Source organism: Lepisosteus platostomus, chromosome 8 (assembly GCF_059453375.1).
Source record: "Lepisosteus platostomus isolate fLepPlt1 chromosome 8, fLepPlt1.hap1, whole genome shotgun sequence".
Classification (NCBI taxonomy): Eukaryota; Metazoa; Chordata; class Actinopteri; order Semionotiformes; family Lepisosteidae; genus Lepisosteus; species Lepisosteus platostomus.
Genome location: NC_142618.1, coordinates 58,379,394 through 58,398,301, shown reverse-complemented (window position 1 = coordinate 58,398,301; position 18,908 = coordinate 58,379,394). Strand labels below are relative to the sequence as shown.

General features: G+C 37.9%; 1 protein-coding gene across 2 annotated transcripts in view; it reads right to left on the bottom strand.

Annotated features, from left to right (window-relative positions):
* exoc2 (exocyst complex component 2) overlaps window positions 1–18,908 on the bottom strand; it is a 108,039-nt gene that overhangs the window by 54,673 nt on the left and 34,458 nt on the right. For both annotated transcript variants that reach the window (XM_088644047.1, XM_088644048.1), the window contains exons 7-11: window positions 10,327–10,407; window positions 6,945–7,090; window positions 6,443–6,524; window positions 5,179–5,281; window positions 4,146–4,264 (exon numbers count right to left, since the gene is read on the bottom strand). In XM_088644047.1, the coding sequence (XP_088500173.1) occupies window positions 4,146–4,264; window positions 5,179–5,281; window positions 6,443–6,524; window positions 6,945–7,090; window positions 10,327–10,407 (531 nt within the window). The remainder of the gene's footprint in view (window positions 1–4,145; window positions 4,265–5,178; window positions 5,282–6,442; window positions 6,525–6,944; window positions 7,091–10,326; window positions 10,408–18,908) is intronic.

Genomic DNA, 18,908 nt, shown 5'->3' with positions numbered 1-18,908 from the left:
TAAACTTAATAAACTATTGAAAAATACTGAAAGGAGACAGTGCGTACAAATACTTAAGTAAGGTGCACAGCCATGATTATATTTTATTATATTAAACCTTTTTACTAAGCACAAAACATAACAGATTTGACAAGATCCTGTTACTCAGCTGTCATCTGTGGCCCGTACTACTGAGTGCGAACATGAATTTTCCGAAGCAAAGTCTTTATAATGTCAGTGTGCATACTACTAAAAAAGCACATATTTTTATAAGAATGATCGCACTTTTATTCCATTATCTAAGGTAACTGACATTAAAAATAGCTTAGAGGGTTTTTAGTCTTGAAAGACCCCAAAACTCCACGATTTTCCCCAAACTGTTCAATTTTCAGAGGCTCAATGCCAGGAGGGCTTATTTTATGAAAGTGCCAGAAAGCTACACCTCCTCACAGGGTATTCGTTTTGGAGCTGAAAATATGTTGGAATGTCACGTGCTTTTACAGCGACAGAACTGCGCAGCGCCAAGAGCCAAGAGCAGCTTTTGAACCACAAAAAAAAAAATACAGGAGACAGATCACTGTCTTTGACAATTACTTGCCTATCGAATATCACCAACTTTCGTTACTCTGCAACTACTTAACGGGAGACTAATTTGACAACCCAGTGCCCCAGGCAATTAATATGACACATATAATAAGTCATATCTCCATCTAAATGGAGATGAATGAGTAAAAGCCTACGAGGGATGGTTTACCTTGTAAATATTTTTGTTCGGGATGGGGTCTGGTAGTGGGGGATGTGGTCGGGCCTTCAAAATGCTGCCAGCTGCAAAGAGGCCTTTTTCCTCAGATGTACAGTAAGTGGAGGCAGTGGAAGAGAACCAGCTGCTAGGATAACAAATTGAGAAAGCCCTTTTGACACGGAGCGCGGTGGGCCTGTCTGATCCTACAAAGACGGATCATTCATTGCAAGGTGAACGGCACCTTTGGCACGGGCCCGGGCGGCGAAGGGGGACCTGCTGCTCTCCGCCCCCGCCCCTTCCTGAGCCCCGTGGGCAGGGCGGCTGCTGTTATTCCGAAGCCCCGAGAGGGAAACGGCACGGGGCTCCGCTGAGCCGCTTCTTCCAGCGGCCGGACTGCAGACGCGTTCCGGATCGCACTGTAAGTACCCCTCCGGGCGCGTGCAGACCTGACCGCCTGCCCCGCGAGGTTAGCGCACCGAGGCCAGGCCGTCATTTCATCAGCGGAACGCGCCTGCAACCTTCAACTGCAGAAAGCTCCGCCCGTTTGGCACCTTAAAACGTCTTTAAAGCTTTAATAAAAACTTGGTTTTTCGGATTCTGTATAAGGCTGAGGTATTACCAGGTGGGATTTCAGTGTTTTCAACTTTTACAACAATAAGCATATCAGAAAAATCTGAGAACAAACTCTCTATCACTCTGCATCTTCCATACCACTCTCTTGTAAGCTGCAGACACGGTGTTGGAAATAAATAACATTTTTGGCATCCTTCATAATTTAAAAACAAAATGCATGACTGAATAAAATAAAACTAAAAACCTACTGTCATTAATAATTAGGGAACTAACATGCTTCTTGAAATGATACTGCATAATTAGTAAAAAACTGGATCCTAATTTTCCTGGATCCTAGGAAACAAACTGTAACAATGTTACTTTTAAGACATTAATTTCAGGGTTAGGACTGATACTGTAATGGTACTGTGTGAATGAAGAGTAAAACTACAGATTTGTATCTCCTGCAGCCAAGAATGCCATCTCAAACCACTTGAAAACCAATGGAGGACAATAAGGACCCAGAACTGAAAGTAAACTGAAACTATTACAACAATGTGAGTTTGGGTGATTAAAACGAAGGACCAATATGAAACTGTGAGATGACATCCAATTGCCAATTCAACTTTTTTATTTAAAAAATTGCGATTGTAACACAAAGTTACAAAAATATTCAATTTTTACTTGCACTTCATGTCTTTAAGTCTATTTATTCATAATTTATCATTTATAATCAATTTATTCATAAATACGACTAATAACTAAACAAGCAAATGGGACAAAGGTACCAATTGCAAATAAATAAGACAAATTCCTGTAACATTTATCAAATTCCAAATAACATAACATTTATTTAATCTTAATCTTAATGCAGCTTTGACTATGACCATGTATTTCTATGTATTTACTAATGTTACACAAATTAAAGCAGTATCCTTTGCAAATAGCATTATTTTCAACCTGTGTTTTTTAAAAAGCTACATACCAAGTAACATTCGCACTTCACCTGCAAAGGCACAACGAGAGTGCTCGATTCACGACAAAGTGAACGGCCACAAACTGCAGGGCCATACAATGCCCGGCATCAAGGTCCGCACATCTTCGGCATTTGCTCAAAAATAATATACTGTAGGTGGTTCTTGTAATAAGAAAACTAAAACGAGCATCGACAAGGGGCAAACAACGTATCCAAAGCTGCCAATTAAGGCAAAAGAGGAGGGAAGGGGGGGGGATTCTGTAATCAATCTATAAGCTTCCCAAAGCTGTATCAGCTGAAGCACCTGTTCAGAAAACTACAGAACGATGAGCAAGGTCTGTGGGGTCTCCTTGACTCGTGCTCCTCACTAGCTGCTCAATCCGATCCAGGAGGCCGTCAGCCTAGACCAACGGGCCCAACACAAGCTCTAGTGAGAGGCTCCTGATTGGCATTCCAAGGTAAGCAAAGCACGTCACCAAACAGCTCGCGGCAAACTCAGAGCAAACCATGCGTCAGGGTCTCGTTCTGAGAAACAAGGACTGTCTTGAATCTTGACCCTTCTCACTTATCCTGTTAGAGTAAAACAATACTGTCCCATTTTCTCGGCACTTTCTCAAATAAAAAAAGCAGCTTGAAATGGAAATTTCAGAGGATCTATGTCGGCTTTTTATATAACATCTGTTTGTAAAAAGAACGTCATATAAAGAATGTGAAATGCTCTGCTCATTTATGACACTGCAGCAATTTAAAGGCTGATCATAGTTAAGGTAAAATGATGATAATTTAGTGGCTAAGGAGCAGCGTTTCATTAGGTGTTAAGTATTACAATAGAAAAAATGTCCCTTATTTATATACTGTAATCGTGAGTTCATGTGGGATGTTTTCCAGTTAAAGTATAGCAGTTATAATATTTCATTAACATAAAACCATCAATATAATTATTTCCAAATCAACACGTTAGTGCATTTTCCGAGTTGTACCTTTATTACTTGAGGTTTCAAATGCCAGTCACATGCATTTCATAAGAAGAACAGTAGAACTTTGCGACATTTGATCTATTAAATAATAACTGCACATTAATTTGTAAACATTTTTCCAAAATCATTGAACACTTAATGCACAAATTAAGCTGGGTTTATTTTTGCACTTTTCCTCAATAAAATAAACCCATGTTTATTCTCCAGTTATGGACAACAACGTAAGAAAGAGAAAGAGAAATCCATTTATTCCAGTGAGCTCATTTGGTGAGTAAAAAGTCATGATATTCAAGGTACTTGTTTACTCCTTAAAATTAAACTAAACCAAATCAATTATTTGACTTTACTAAAATAAAACAGTGCATCTTTTTTGTACACAACATTTTAGCTAAGATAAACTGGAATTGTCATATTTTAATTATTCTAATGTATGTTCTAAAAGTAACTAAAAAACAAAATGTGGACAAAAGAAACCAGGATTAAAAAAAAACTTAATTATAAAAAAATATTAAATGTAAATAACTATCAAAAATCCTGTTCTTATTTTTGTACATTACATTAAAACCTATAATAATCTTGCTGGAAAATGCAGTTCTTTTCTCGATTTGGATCTACCCCAGCAGACAGTTCAAGTTATTTTCCTTGCAATTAATCTAACAGTGGGAAATACAGAGAAAAGACACAAAGTTTGAAAGCACTGCATCCAAGCTGATTTAATACCAATCTCATCTGCTTCCATTACGTTGCTTTATGTCACAGAAGAATGCAACTGTTTTGAGGTGTTTTATTTAAAAAAACTCTGCAAATAACTCAAACATTAGGTTCAAATGTATCCTTATCCAGCTTTAGATACTCTAAAACAGAAGCCCAGTGTTCTTTAGATATTAATTTATAGATTTAAAAAAAAGTAAGTTCTTGCCTTTAGGTCCTTTGACATATTTGTCTTTGCAGTTGTGCATCAGCTGAAGGATCCACTTATGCTGAGCCCCAATGCACTGCCAGGCTGGATCACCAGGCGCATGCAGATCTGACAAATATCTGTAAGCAAGCCCGACAAAATGCAGACTAAGTCAGCTAATGTGATTTCTCGTTTATTCCAGTGCATCAAGCTCTGCTGTTTGACCACAAATATTCACTGCATTTATTTATGGCAAGAATATGGAATTTTCTTCTAAAAAGCAATTAAAACATACAAACGAAGAATGGCTGTTCTGTTTCAAATGTATCCCAAACTCAATTTCAAATGTACACATTGACTGGTACTTTATTTCACAGTTTGTCATTTTTTTCTTCCTAATACACTACCAGGTACTTTTTAATGTGACTGCCTTCAACTAAAAAAAAAACAAGCCTGTTCAATTTTATATGAATGGTATCATACATTTTAGCAGTACAAAACCCACAATTAACAAAAACAGTGAATTTGGGAAGTCACCTGGGATATAAAAAGCAGATTTTGTTTTTAGTGTCACTTTACAAACACTACAATTATATTGTTAAATATTTGGAACTGCATGTCAATAGCCACTAGAAATAAAACCTTGTATTAATCTGTGTCAAATGAAAACACATCGTCATAACACTCAGTCTCAACTTAAACACTAAGTACTTAATCCAAAGGCTCTTAACTTGAACCATTGGCAGATAATATAACTACCCAACAGCGGACTGATGACAGTGCATTGTGAACAATGGCAAAGAAAGCAATGCAGACTCAAAGTAAAAATGTGTTTTGAGTCATGAGCTGAAGAAAGAAACATCTAAAAAACAGAATCTGAAACTAAAATAAAATCACCTTCTGGGTTGCATATATTGTATAGACAAGCACAACCATCAGAATAATAAGACTTGAAACAGACACAAAACTGGCATCACACACTGAGTACTTGGATTGTCAATGCAGTCAAGTGAGTTATTTTTTTTCTTAAAAACACTTGTTCCGAAGCATATACCTTATGTATCCTTTCTGGTCATACAAAGTAGATGGGGTCTCCAGTAATTTATTCAGCAAAAGATTCCTCAAAGCATCGATCCGCGTTTCTACCTCTGCATAAACTGGAACAAAAAAAAAAACAATTAGATGAGGGAAATAGTTCTCCGAAAAAATAAAACTCGAGGAACGATTCCATGAAGCAGACATTCCTTATCAAAAGGTCATCAATTTCTGTACACTGAAATTATTTGAATTCTATGCACTCACCATGCTCGTTACAAATGTATCATATTTGTTTCTAAACTTAATTAAATACATTATCTGCTGATTATCAGATTACAGCAAAAAAAGTATTTAAGAATATTTTCAGACAAGAGCAACTCATTAAGGCAATTCTTGTTTTGACTCTGTCCGTGCACTGTATTTTTATCATTAACTGTGGAAGATGGCAGAAATAAGAACCTGGTCATTTACTGCATGCATTAATACTACGTTGGGCAAAAGTACTTCATAGAATCTACTTTTAAGCCTCTATCCTATCCTTGAAAAAACTAGGCTGAAATAAAATCAACATTTCTATCTTTCTTATCAGGTTTAACCTATTGTACTTACTGTACGTCTGTCTGTAACTTAAGACATGAAGTTCCCTTAGCCTGACTGAAAATAGCCGTCTCACAATTGCTCTTCTCTGGATGGCCTCAGTGTGACTTTGGTATCATACAGAGAGCAATGTATAATGCACAATCCCAGTCGTGGCATAGGAAGGATATTGCACTGTTTCAGTACAAACACTAAAGGCTTGAATTTGATGCTCTCTGTCATATATCTAACCTTCCTTTTTTCTTTTCTTATACTGCTTCTACACATTATCTGCATGCTCACAGTGAGTCAACTACAACACCACCTTCTTCTCACTACATTTTCTACATACGGTAGATACTGTATAAACCTATCCAACTTTCATTTTTAATGTAAAGTATTATTTTTGTGTAAAACTATAATCTAACACATGTGCCTGATATCATCCTTTATGTGATTTAACCTTGGTCTGTTGCAAGTGCTATTGTTCCTTCTGTCCTCACACTGTACCATGAATTGAACTAATGCACTATTTATAACCTGTGTTTGACACATATTAGGAAGGTGAACGCACAGTGCACTGAACTTGGACACTTTATCAGATTCCATTTCTGTATGCATAGAGTGGTTAATAATTACTTTATTACCCTGCAGCTTGTTAGCACAAAAATCACACTTTTGCAGGACAGATATGCTCAGCCTACCTTTTTTGAAAACGTGCACTTCTGTGTTCCCAAAGAGAGACTTTGCCTTTTCATAGTCATTGATAACAACGTCATAATCGCCCTACAGAAGGGGAAAAAAAACATTTAAACACCGTGGACTAATTCACTTTCAAACGTGCAGAATGTACTGCTAAACATAAATCACCTTTTGTTCTGCTCTACATTGCATGCAAAAATGTTGTTTATTTATTCCTAAAGGATTTTTATGTTTCACAAACCCATATGACATCTGATTTCTTTTTGAAAGTGAGGTTTTAGAGCCAGAAACGAAGTTAAACTGCAATGTAATCAGATACGCAGAGATTTCATTCTGCACGCCATTTAACATTAAATAATACCTTGAGTTCCTTCATTTATGTTATTCCTAATACTTGGCAAAACTAAAAATCAACTTCTAGAAATAATGTAATGGAAAATGCAAGTGTACAAAACTCATCGTGTTTGTATTTCTTAAAACAAACCAGGATGTCCAATTAGCTACCTTCTGGATGTTTCTTTCAATGTTCAGCGGCAGATTAAAAAGAAACTTAAAACGCTGAAGCACGTTCAGTGCGTTCCTTGTGGAATCTGCTTTGTCTTTACGTCCCAAGACTTCCTGGAAAAGTGTATCTGCTGTAACACTGGCCCCTGCAGAAGGAACAGAAAGCACATTATTCTGTATATACATTACATATATTATACATTTATAGAGAATTAGTAATGCATACATTTTCATAAGCAGCACATTCGTGAACGTATTCCTGTCGACTTCAGTTTTATAATTACAATACATAAACCTAAATATAAGTGTGGTCAGAAAATGTATTTAAAAATGCAGAACTCAGAGAGTAACATCTTTGGAGGGAGCAGTGTGAAATAGTGGGCAGAGGCTCTGAAATCGCAGCTGGAAAGTTGAGGGTTCAAAATGCTGACTGAATCACCGCTGTTCTATTCAATGAGCAAAGTCTTTAGTTGGATTCCTCCAGTAAAATAACCAGGTGTACAAGTGTGTGCATTTGTAATCACTTTAGATGCCAGAATCAGCCAGAAATTGCATTATAATCGTTACTATTATTAATAATGCTAGATATAATAGCTCCTCTTAACAGACAATTTTTTGGAACGATCTTCTGATTATTTACATGTTATCCTCGACTTCCAGCACTGTGCTAACATCACTTTCCTGAGGATTCGGGGGTGGGAAAGGAAGTTCATAATCCCATGGTTGAAGTGCTCCCCGGAGTCACAGATTTAGCAGCTCTGATGCCTGGTCTCTCAGCGTCTGTTGTCCAGTCAGAATGCTACATTTACACTTTTTTTCCCCCCCAGGAAATTTTCCCTTGCACAACGGTTTGGATAGACGAACTATCTCGAGCTCGGCACCAGGTTTCCCCTACTTGACCCCTTTCCATTTCTCATTCGGGGTTCGTACCACACTGTCCAGAGGGAAGCCCTCAGTTACGACAGCTTGGGGTTAAAAACCTTTATTGCTCAGAATTACCTCACCTCAGTCCTTGATAAACCAACGGTCAGGACAGGGCTGGCCAGAGCTGGTCAAAGCTGTCACTTTTGGTGTTGTGAATGCTGCAGCTTGCCTCCTGGTCCACAGGCTGTTAAGATGTGATTTTTTTTTGCGGCTGCACATACATGCAAAGATTTCAGACTGGATGTTTAGTGACTTTTTGGGCACCAAACAGTAAGTGGAAATTCCATCTCCAGGGTAAGCCAACATCATTCACGTGGTGATTACTAATGTTCACAGAATAATCACTCACTTAAACGCATCCAGCAGGCCCAGAGTTCTCTTCTCGTAGAATAGCATGCAGTGATTGTTTTTGTGAAAGTCAAATACTACAATTACTGTCTTTCACGGGAAGAGAACTTAGTGTTCGTGTGTACTTAACACTAAAACACTCCCGACTCTGTCAGATCTGTCTGTCACACTTCCTAAATTACAAGCTATTTATTTCCAGACCGAGCAGGGTTAAGGGAAGGGAAGAGCAGTTGACAAGAGAGATGTTAGAAGCAATTAGGAAAATTAAACAGGGGTGATAATTTAATACTGAAGTGTTTTAAGATTATGTTTGGTGGCAGGATCAGAAATGTCACTTTTAAAGCACACAGAGGACGCAAAAACAAATACCATTAAAATGCACACAAGGACTTTTGTCTAGATGCCATAGTTTGGAAGCAAAGTCTTTCTTTCACTGGTGCTTCATTTTTTGGCTATTTCAATCTTTATATTTGTAAATACACTGAGAGATCAATTTCCATCTTTCATTTTTTCATGTTTCACACAAAACCTCACTACAGCATTTTTGGAAACGAGACCAAAATTTATCGCTGGTCTCTGCACTCATTTTATGTCTGTGAAAAAACCGTCTACATTATCTGGTCTGGTGACTATGCTAAAAGCAAAGATGAAAAAAATTACATCAGTCTCGCTGGGTGGTTTGCGTGCTATTTTCTGTAGCAGGCTCAGTGGGTGGCCTGTTCAATGCACAAACGTAGACTTTGTAAAATTCTTTAATCAAAAAAAGCATTCAGCTTGAATGAAAACATTAACACAGCAAGTTATAAAATATTTTGCATTTTCCCTCCTCATCGCGTTTGACTTATTTTTGGTTATACGTAAATTTTGATATTAATGTTGAATTTAAGGACTCAATAAAGGATTTCCAGCCGCATGCCCATATTTCAAATTTTGTAAACATGAAAGAGCAGTTGGTTCACGAAGTTTATTTTTACAATTTTAAAGGAAAGTACCCGTTTATTGACTTTAAATTACATGAATCAAATTATCATGTAAGGAATGAAAGGATATACATGGAGCCCTCTGGGATTGAACGAAAAGCATTTTGAATTTAGGCTTTGAAAATCAGGCAAAGGAAAGAGATAGTATAACAAAGAAAAAGAAAATTAAAGAGATGCGGACTTGTGCTGTTTCTTGTGTTATTGGCAATCAGTTTCGCATGTGTTCAGCATTCTGGCAGGTTTGCTAATCTCAACATAATGTAAGTAGAATCGTTTTCTTACGATTTCTCACACTACACATTCAGAAACATAAATCAAGAATGAAGGTGAATGATAACAATGAACGAAACACCAACGCCAGTGAACTTGAATGGCACAGTGTAGTCAAACAATTAAAGATTTGTGGGATGTGAAATCTGTGGAGTCAATCCCTCACTCCTTTCTTGGACTAAACCCAGCTTTGATCTCCATCAGCACTGCTATGTGGGTCAAAGGCACAAAAAATAATATTACACAGGTCTGTGTCAAAGTGAGCAATTAAAACAAAAAAAGAGAGCGTCTGGTCAGGGTAATGATCACAGCAACAGTACAGTACATGACTTGTTTCCTTGTTCACTTGTGCACCTTTCACAGCACATGCAATGACCAGACCATCTGAAAAATGCTAATCACACAGCCTGTGTGATTGCAACAGGCGATCTATGGCGTACAGAGAGATTGTCTGACTACACGGTTAAAATGCAGGCTGCTCCTCATGTTTAAATCGGTAAGCTGATTTTTTTTTAAATAACCTGTCAATTTCTCTTCCCGAGTTTCTTTAACCCAAACATATTAAAAGAAAGCGTCTGTCTCCCCTTGGTTAAAAAACCTACCCTGCTAACCGAAGCAGCAGGCTGAATGAAAATATCAAGTGATTCAACTGCTGATGTGACTCAGCTGCAGAAATGAGTCAACTCGTTTTTTTTTGGGTCTGAATTGATGAATCCTCTCTGAAGGTCAGTCCAGTCACACAACGTTGAAAAAGCTGCAATTTTTATACCCAATTCTGCTTTCTCTACTCAAGACGCTTTTTTTCTTCCACGGGTTTTCTGTCTCTCTTTAAGAAAGAAGAAGAAAAGGGGGAGGCTCACGGTTCAGGACGTTTTCCAGCTTCTGCGTCATGGATCCTTCCACTTTCTCCGTTCCGTCAGCTTCCAGCTTCTGATGAATGGCTGGAAAAAAAAAAAGTGGAGATCGGACATCTGGGACACGTGTGCCGAACTTTAGGGATGTGAGATGTCAGGTGTCAATCAAAAAATATTTTTTTATGCAGAAAAAATAAATCAAATAATCAAATAAGTACACTATGGTTACTGAAAATAAGATATGTAAAAACACAGGCATTTCTCTTTTCAATAAGATATTATTACTTCAAGAAGATATTCCAATTTTGAAAATAATCTCCTTTTCTGTTTCGCTAAACACAAACCAAGACATGTTGTACTGTTAACTAATACAGGGGAATCCCCTTAAGCTTAGTCATTTCATATTTTTCCTGTCCACAAAGTTTTTTTTAATGTTTTCTTAAACTGCATACAGCCAAACATCCACCGTAGTGGTTTTATATTAAAGTACAATACCAAGCATTGTAAAAAAGCAAAGATCTGTTCATGTGTCTTTAATCGAGTTATAATTTACAACATTGAAATTGTAAAGCTTTCCTAACTTTAATACCACTGCAATAAGATGTCCAGAAGAATACCAGGACCTCGAACAAATCCTAACATGAATTCCAAATAATGTTCTTATACATTTGATCCTTGGCATTTCAAGAGCAGCACAAACTATGGCAGATAAGAGTTATGTACAATATTATTTATTTCACTGTCGTGGGTTTGTGCTTCTAGCTTCGATTCCATTCAGTTATTTTGCAAAAGGCTTTTTTTCACTTCTCCGTTGGATTTCAAGTAGTTAACATATCGGCAGTAGTGAAAACTCAATTTATCTGACCACAGCTCAAATTCTGCATCTCTTTCTGTTGGTTTTGTAACTTGTACAAATTGGTGGCGATTCTAGGACCTAAAAATAAAATCTATGTGTTTATAAACTAGCTACCTGCTCTTAAAGTCCAAATCTCTGAAGTCCTATTCTAAGTAAAGGCATTCCTGTAAACACAACTGCATGATGAGGAGACCAAAAATGTAAGAATAAAAAGTCTTTTTGTTTCCTCAGAGGCAACTGCTTGTGTGTAGTTATTTTAAGCCACCTCCTGTTCAAAAATAAAATGTCTCTGCTGCTCAATTTAACTTGCGTAATTCCGGGACCTTTTCAATTTCAGGAACAGAAGATGAAACAATAAACAACCTCCGATTCCTGATGTGAGATAACCTTGTGGCCGATACGTGTACGGATCACTCCTGTGTCAGATCTTCACGAAAAGGATTCCCAGAGAGCTGCAAGTCAGTGTGGTTATGAAAAACAAAGCCTCCTTATTCACTACACCTTAAGAACCTCTCTGTTTTTTTAGACTGAGACTTCTTAAAAGTGTCACCAAGCACCAACTAAAAAACAAGGCATTTTATTCAAACAAATTTCATCCTACTACATAACTTTCCTTTTTTTTACACATCCACATTTTACCTATTATTTTAATACGCTTTAAAATAAAAGTAATACATTTTAATAGAGTCAATGGCTTTAGGAAATGTTTGCACAAATCATGATTGATTCTTATGCTTAGGGTACCGACTCTTTTCTTTCATTACAATTGTGTATTGTGTAACAATCAGAAGAATTATTTAAACACTATTATGTCAACGCAATACTGTAACGCACAGTATAAGAAATTGCTAGATGCATCAAAGAACTCTCAGAATGGACACATTTACATTTTATTTGGCTTTTTTTTAGGGAGGAGGGTGTTTTCCGGAAATACCCCAAGCCTGCACTTCTCGTTAGCAGAACTCAACGCGAATGGCGGCGCGTGAGTCGCTGGGACACCTTGGAACCTCCGGCTCCTGCTCCTCGTTTTCCGGATTTTGCTCCCAAAGTTCCTGGAGTTGTGCGCCGGTTCGTTCGAGAACCAATAAACAGTCTGGCAGCGGCCTCTCTCGAGGTGCGACGCCTCGGAGCTCTGGACCGGCCTGTCGTCGGGCACGAAGAGACCAGACGAAGCGGCCAAGCACGTGCCGGCGCCAAGAGCCGCCAGATCAAAAAACAAATCACTCTCACGTGCTGTGTTAAATCTGCGCGGTTTATTGAAAGAACGAGGGGGTGGCGCGTCGTTCGGTTAAGTTAAAACAATGCAGCTCCTCTTTAGTTGGGCTGGAAGAGAAAACCACAGATGACACGTCCTGTCAAGCAGCCTATCAGGAAAGCACCGAGTGCAAAGGACTTATCCAAATAAATGCAGATTTTTTTCTAGTTACGCCTAAAGCTTAAACTCTAGAGCTGAAAGAATTCTTAAAATGCCATGCATGTGGTCTTACCTTAATAGGCTGTGATATTTAGTTTAAATCTAAGAAACTGAGCAATACTGTACTCTACTGTGCAGGGTGAAGCCCAGGGGATCTCAGCACTTACAAGCCCAGTACAGCCTGAGGATGGTGTGAGTAAAAAAGACTATCTCTCCTTCCACGCTGGCTTTTTCCACGTACAATTATGTCATTATATTGAGCATGTCTAAATGGCTGCTGACCTGGATGTAGTTATTTTTTTCCTGCTAACAGGGAAATCAATATGATTAGGTATGGGTCCTCAAAGAAAAAAAAAAGAAAACCTTCAACCTGCCCATCACTCACAAACTCCACGCATAAAATGTGATCCAAGCCTTCCACTGGGAAGGGTAGGAGAAGGCTCGGCCCAAGAGATCCAACATCACATGTGGAATTTGGGATTGGCAGGTGAGTCCAAGCTTTGATTTAATCCAGACCACAGCCTCTTTGTCAAATTGCAACACTACCCCTGCTCTGCCAAAGGCGTTGCCAAAAGTAAAAAAAAAAATTACAGTAATTTGAAGAAAAAGAGCATTACAGAATGATCTTCTGAGGATAAATAATGAATAAGCCAACAACCTGATTTTTTTTAGTTTTTTACAGCTTACAGCATGAGCAAAATATTTTTGTCATTTTCTGTCATTAGCACAAGCATTGTCATTATGAAATAATGACAAAATCCTGTTTTCTTATTAGGCTTCCTCATGATCTTATCATTGTTATAATGTAACATTCAATAATTTATTACAATAGGAGTTTTAAATACAAATGTATTGGTAATTCAAGGAATAAAGGGGTGGTGTTTTAATCTAATGTACATCTAAAGTAAAATGAATTATAATAGATATATATAATTGAAAGCTAAAAGTTCCATTCCTGCCCCCAAGTGAACTGGACCACGAATTTATTTAAGCTGTCAAGTCAGGTTCATAGAACAAATCTCAGAACAGCCCAGAAGAGGAATCAAGTTCATCTGTTTGGCACAAAACACACGCTCAGAATTAATAATGGATTTAGGAGACGCCCTAGCAGAGACAGAGCAAAGCAGGCTGTAACAGTTGTACAGGTGAAATCAGTAAATGGCCTTAGGCCCAAAATCAAGAAACAGATTGAAAGCAAAAAAAAATGTCTTTCATCAGAAAGATGTTTTAAGGTACAGCATTTTTTTTTTTTGCCTGGGAATGATTTGTGGATTTTGCATTTTCAAATGAATACTGTGAGGCATTCAAGTAAAGTGCAAATGTCTGCTTTTTGTGGTTGGAAGCCTATTCGCAGATGTGTTTATGCTATGAGAAATAATTTGTTAAGGTTTAATAGACTTTCATGACATACTTTTCTAACAATCTACATCGCCTCCTTACTGCTAAACTCGTGCTCACCCACAGCATTCCTTCCTCTCCCCCCCCCTCAAAAAAAGGGCAGTTTTTCCTCCCCTTGCTTAATCACACTGTGTTCCTGTGTGGTAAAATGGGAGCGCACAGTACCCAAGGATAGGATACACAAAGTTTCACCTCTGTCAGACCTACAGCAGGATTATGAGGTCTGGGATCTATCACTTCAGCTGCTTGGTTTCCCTCACCAGAGGCAGCTGTGTATCCTCTTTCTGTCTATAATATAGTACCTCGGCTATGACAGTGTTGTACGTTCCCAAAACATACTGCCAGGCCAAAATTATTTTGTGCATTCTAACCTGAGGATTGATTGGCCCTACTTTTCGTTAAAGGAAAAATGAAGTATCTTAATCTTTGCAGTTGGGAATGTTTTGATCTTGGGTTGTACAATAAATCCTTTTTTTTTTTACTTTTAGAAAAACTGTATAAAACTGGAACCCAGGACACAACGCACGGAGTACCTGGCCCATTGCGTTTGTCAGTGGCAATGTCAGCAGTCATGTGCTGTCAGCTAGAGACGGGCACAGATACCCCATCCAATTCAATCAGCCAGCACCCACAAGGTCAGACATAGGTGAACACGGCTCCTCGTAGGTTCCTGCGCACAAGCCAAATCGCGCTGACGAAGCAAACTTCCTGTTTAACATCTCCGCCACAGCCGAGTCTGTGTCAGACATTCCCAGGGGCTGAGTGGCAGAAAGGAGGGTTACGCTATCTGATAACACCAGCCAAGACGGAATTCAGACCAAATACCTCCCTGTCCTCGACCTTCCTGACCTTCAGCTGACTTTCTAAACCCTCTTTCAACATCCCGTGCCCGAGCTGGGAAACACAAACCATCCACCAGAGCCCAGCTTCCACCCTCACAACTTGCAACACAAACCACAGTTTTCTCTTCAACGTCGTCTGGTCTTTTCAGCGACAGAAGCACCAGCACCAAAATCTCTTATTTCTACAAAAATACAGTTTTGTTTTTTTCTACAGTATGTTCAACAAAACACAGAAATGTGGTACTGGTTTAACTTACCTGACGTTATTATTTGGTGGTGCCTTTACTGATCAGAACATTTTTTTATTAAAACATAAATTGAATATATTAGCTTTTGTCATAATCAAGTTGACTGCACTGTGAAAGACGTCATAACATTGAGGGAAAGCACAGAACATTAATCGTCAAAGAAAGTTTTTGTGCGAAAGATGCGTCTCTTTTTTTCATTTATTTTGCTAGCCGACTGTGTCACAGCACAATTGCCAACTTTTCTACTAAAAAAACAGCCACAAGAATCCATCTGGTGAGGCTGGTTTCCAGTGGGTGTCACAGAACCCAGAAATCCAACCACAGACACTGCACTGTGGAGAGTGTACAGACAACCAAAAGTACACAGGGCTTTGAACAAACTGGCATTGCTCAACATACTTTAACTGCTCTTTCATTAAAGGACATACATTCCGATTTTGTCAATAAAAATATAAAACTGTATTTCAGTTGAATCAACTAATTTCTAATATACTCTATATTGTGTGGATACACATATTTACTAGTTCTGAGGTCAGAGCAAATTATTTAATACACCACTGGCTTTGCAACAGTTCAACAGTTTGATTAACTCAAAATCATAAACAGTCCACAACTCAACATTACTGTGAACACTGCATTGGTTTATCCTAGAAACCTGTCAAGGTTTCTTAATCACTCTAACCAGACAGAGGCACATGTTATGGTCATGAATGGATATAAATCACAACAGTTTTTAAGGAATTTTTATTATTTGGTCTTGGGGAAAATAAATGGTAGGTAATATCAAAACAGTAATAAAAGGTAATCCTCCTGACTTCAAACAATTATCCAAAACAGAATGAAACAAGATCTCACGGGGAAAAAAAAGACCTATTACTTTTTGGCAGATACAAGCCATCATTGATACCCGAAAAGTAATTCATTGATCTAGTGTGGCAAATACTGACACTCAATGCTCAATGAGGCATCTTTAAGCTTTAGTGAACAGCTGCTCAGCAATTTAAAATGCAGAGTGTCTGAATGTGCAGCGAGGCCGATAAACACTTATATAAAAATGAAAATGAAGAAGTACAGGCTAAGCGTTTGGATGTTGTTCATTTTCAATGCTTCTCCAGTTGCTAAGCAAACAGAAATGCTTTGCGCCAGATTTCACAGGGGGATTGCAACAGTTTAAAGAGGCTTCGCTTTGAACATACCATGAGAACAAAGACCAGAGTTATTATACTGCAGAAGGAGAGGCAAATTAAGCCTTATTAGATGTAAGCCTGTCTTTTATTTCTGTTGGAGAAGGTGTTTCAAATGTCGTGCATCAGGAGTCTTGTGGCGGGAGGTTTCAGCACACGCTAAAGAGTTTGCAGCTGAGCAGGGAAGCAAAGACTAGATCCTTCGTTGCCACGATCCAAGCAGAGTGTTTATCTTGGCTCGGTCAGGCAGCTCATGGCTTCCAAAAATTTCGTTTCCCAGTCCTGCAGTGGCTGAATATGTGGATGACTGGCTTTTAAAGAGCTAATGGGGCCACAACGGACCAAAATAAAATTATTTATAGGCATCAAAAACCGAATTAGATTTTTTTCATTTAAAAAAATCCTTCATTTTAACTCGAAACGTCAGGAGCCGAACATGACAGTTGTGTCATATGATTTATTCACGACTTCTCAAATAAATTATTAAGCTCAGAAGTTATTTTTTATTCTGACGGAAACGGGATGTTAAAGCTGATCTCACACATGCACGCCTGACAGAAACGGAACAGAAATATTTCTAGCGTGGACCTGAGCTTGACACGTCAAGTTTATCATCTGTCTCACTGGTGACCTGGAATTTATCAATTTCTTCCCCTTGCGCTGGTATGAGACAAAACCACCATTAATAATGATCTCTCACAGCGTATAACCCCAATTCAAATTGTGGCACGTCCACACGTTTAATCACTAACAGAAAATTGTTTTGTATCACATTCACCCTTTTTACGACACCCAGCCTTGGTGTCAAAGTCAACACTCTGGTCTTTCAAGAAATGGCTTCCTCCCATTTCTAATCTTTCTTATGTTCTTAGTCCAGTATAAGCACTAAGCTTGGAGACCATTAGTTACTGTGGTTTTTCAGCTGAATGCTCATTTGTTTTTAAGTTGTTCTCTGTATTTCAAAGGTCAAAAGAAGCGAGCCCATAGCTCTACTGGGATACAACACATTTCCTGCTTAGCTTTTACTGGGTAACCAGGAAACACTTCCTCAGAAGCCAATTCTTTAATCCCCCAAGACAATAAGAAACCCTTTAACTGCAAAACACTACTGTCTTTGACAACTATGAAAAAATACCTTTAGTGACAACAGTTGGAATTAATCAGTCACTAGGTGAGATATCATATCTGCTGAGTTATCAGATTCACAGATTTTGAGACATGTTATTATTATCAATTATTATGGGGTAGGTAAAAAAAACATCACCACAAACTCTGTTTTCCCTTTCTCCTCTTGCTATTTTTTTCCAACCTTTCAAGATTCTTAGAAATCTTGCCTTTATGGTGTTGTTTTGTTTGGCAAACATAGATGTACTGAGAGGAGCCAAAAAATTTTTGAAAGGTATTCAAAACAGGGGGCTCCTCAATTCGGAACGATATTTCAGCAAAATGAGATTAAAAAACCCACAGTGCACTTTATAAATATTACAAAGTAACAAAGAAAATTAAATATATATACCGCTTTAACAGAAATATTTAACTTAAGTCTTCCTGTTTAAAGCTCTGTTGGTATCAAATGAATTGCCAGAATATTTAATTATGATCAAATTAAATACCTGCCTTTAAACTGTGCCTGAATTAAACAAGCCAGTACAGTACCTTGGATTGACAATATGACATACAGAACATTATTGATTGAGATACACATATAAGAGTGAAGTTCATTTTACTAATTAAAATAATTGAAACACCCGAGCACCAGAATGGTATGTTTTCAAGATATACACTTAAACTTATCTCAACTCAAACTTAACTCAAAGGTTAAGTTAAAAAGTTATCAAAGATAATATGACGATAGCTTATAATACTGGCTCAGTAAAACATTTATGCAATCTCATGCCTTAAATAATGTGGAAGAGAAAGAAAGTGAAAGAAGATACATCTAAGAACTACAAAATGACAGAGTAAATAAAAATGGTATTACTGTTTATTAACTATTCTGGCATACTCTAGGATATTTTGTCAGTCTTTTACAATACTGATTTTCCAATGGTCCAAAAATCTTTGACATTTTTGAGAAACCAATTAGAAAAAAAAATTAATTCCAAATCCTGGCATCACAAGTTGGCATGTATTCGTTATGACATTCTGATGCGGTTTACATGTCGTTGCCTATGACACGGATGTTTGTCTGGAAAACAAGGAACATAGAAAGCTGGTCTTTCCATGCGACCTGGATGTCAGATTGGAGGTTGTTTAGACTGCAGATACCTTTGCTCCCATAATTACATTGTTTTCCCCAATTTCTCTGGCAGATGGGACAGTTGTATTTTTCAACTCACAACAACATCTGCACAATTTAGGTACTGATATCAAATAATAGGAATCATAATAGCAACTTGTTGGCATTTTTAAAGTACATATTTACACATTTAATAGTGCAGGCAACCAATCTGCAAAGGAAGGACATGCAGTAACAGCTAAATTACCCAAGAATATAAGGACAGCTAGTCTTTGCAAACGGACACATCACTACAGGACCAACAGAGAGGGGAGTTCAAGCTTGTGTGAGTAGAGTTTTGTGTTTATGCAAGCACAATATAAATGAAAAGCTGTGAAGTCTTTGTAGGGCAACATACAGTACAATTT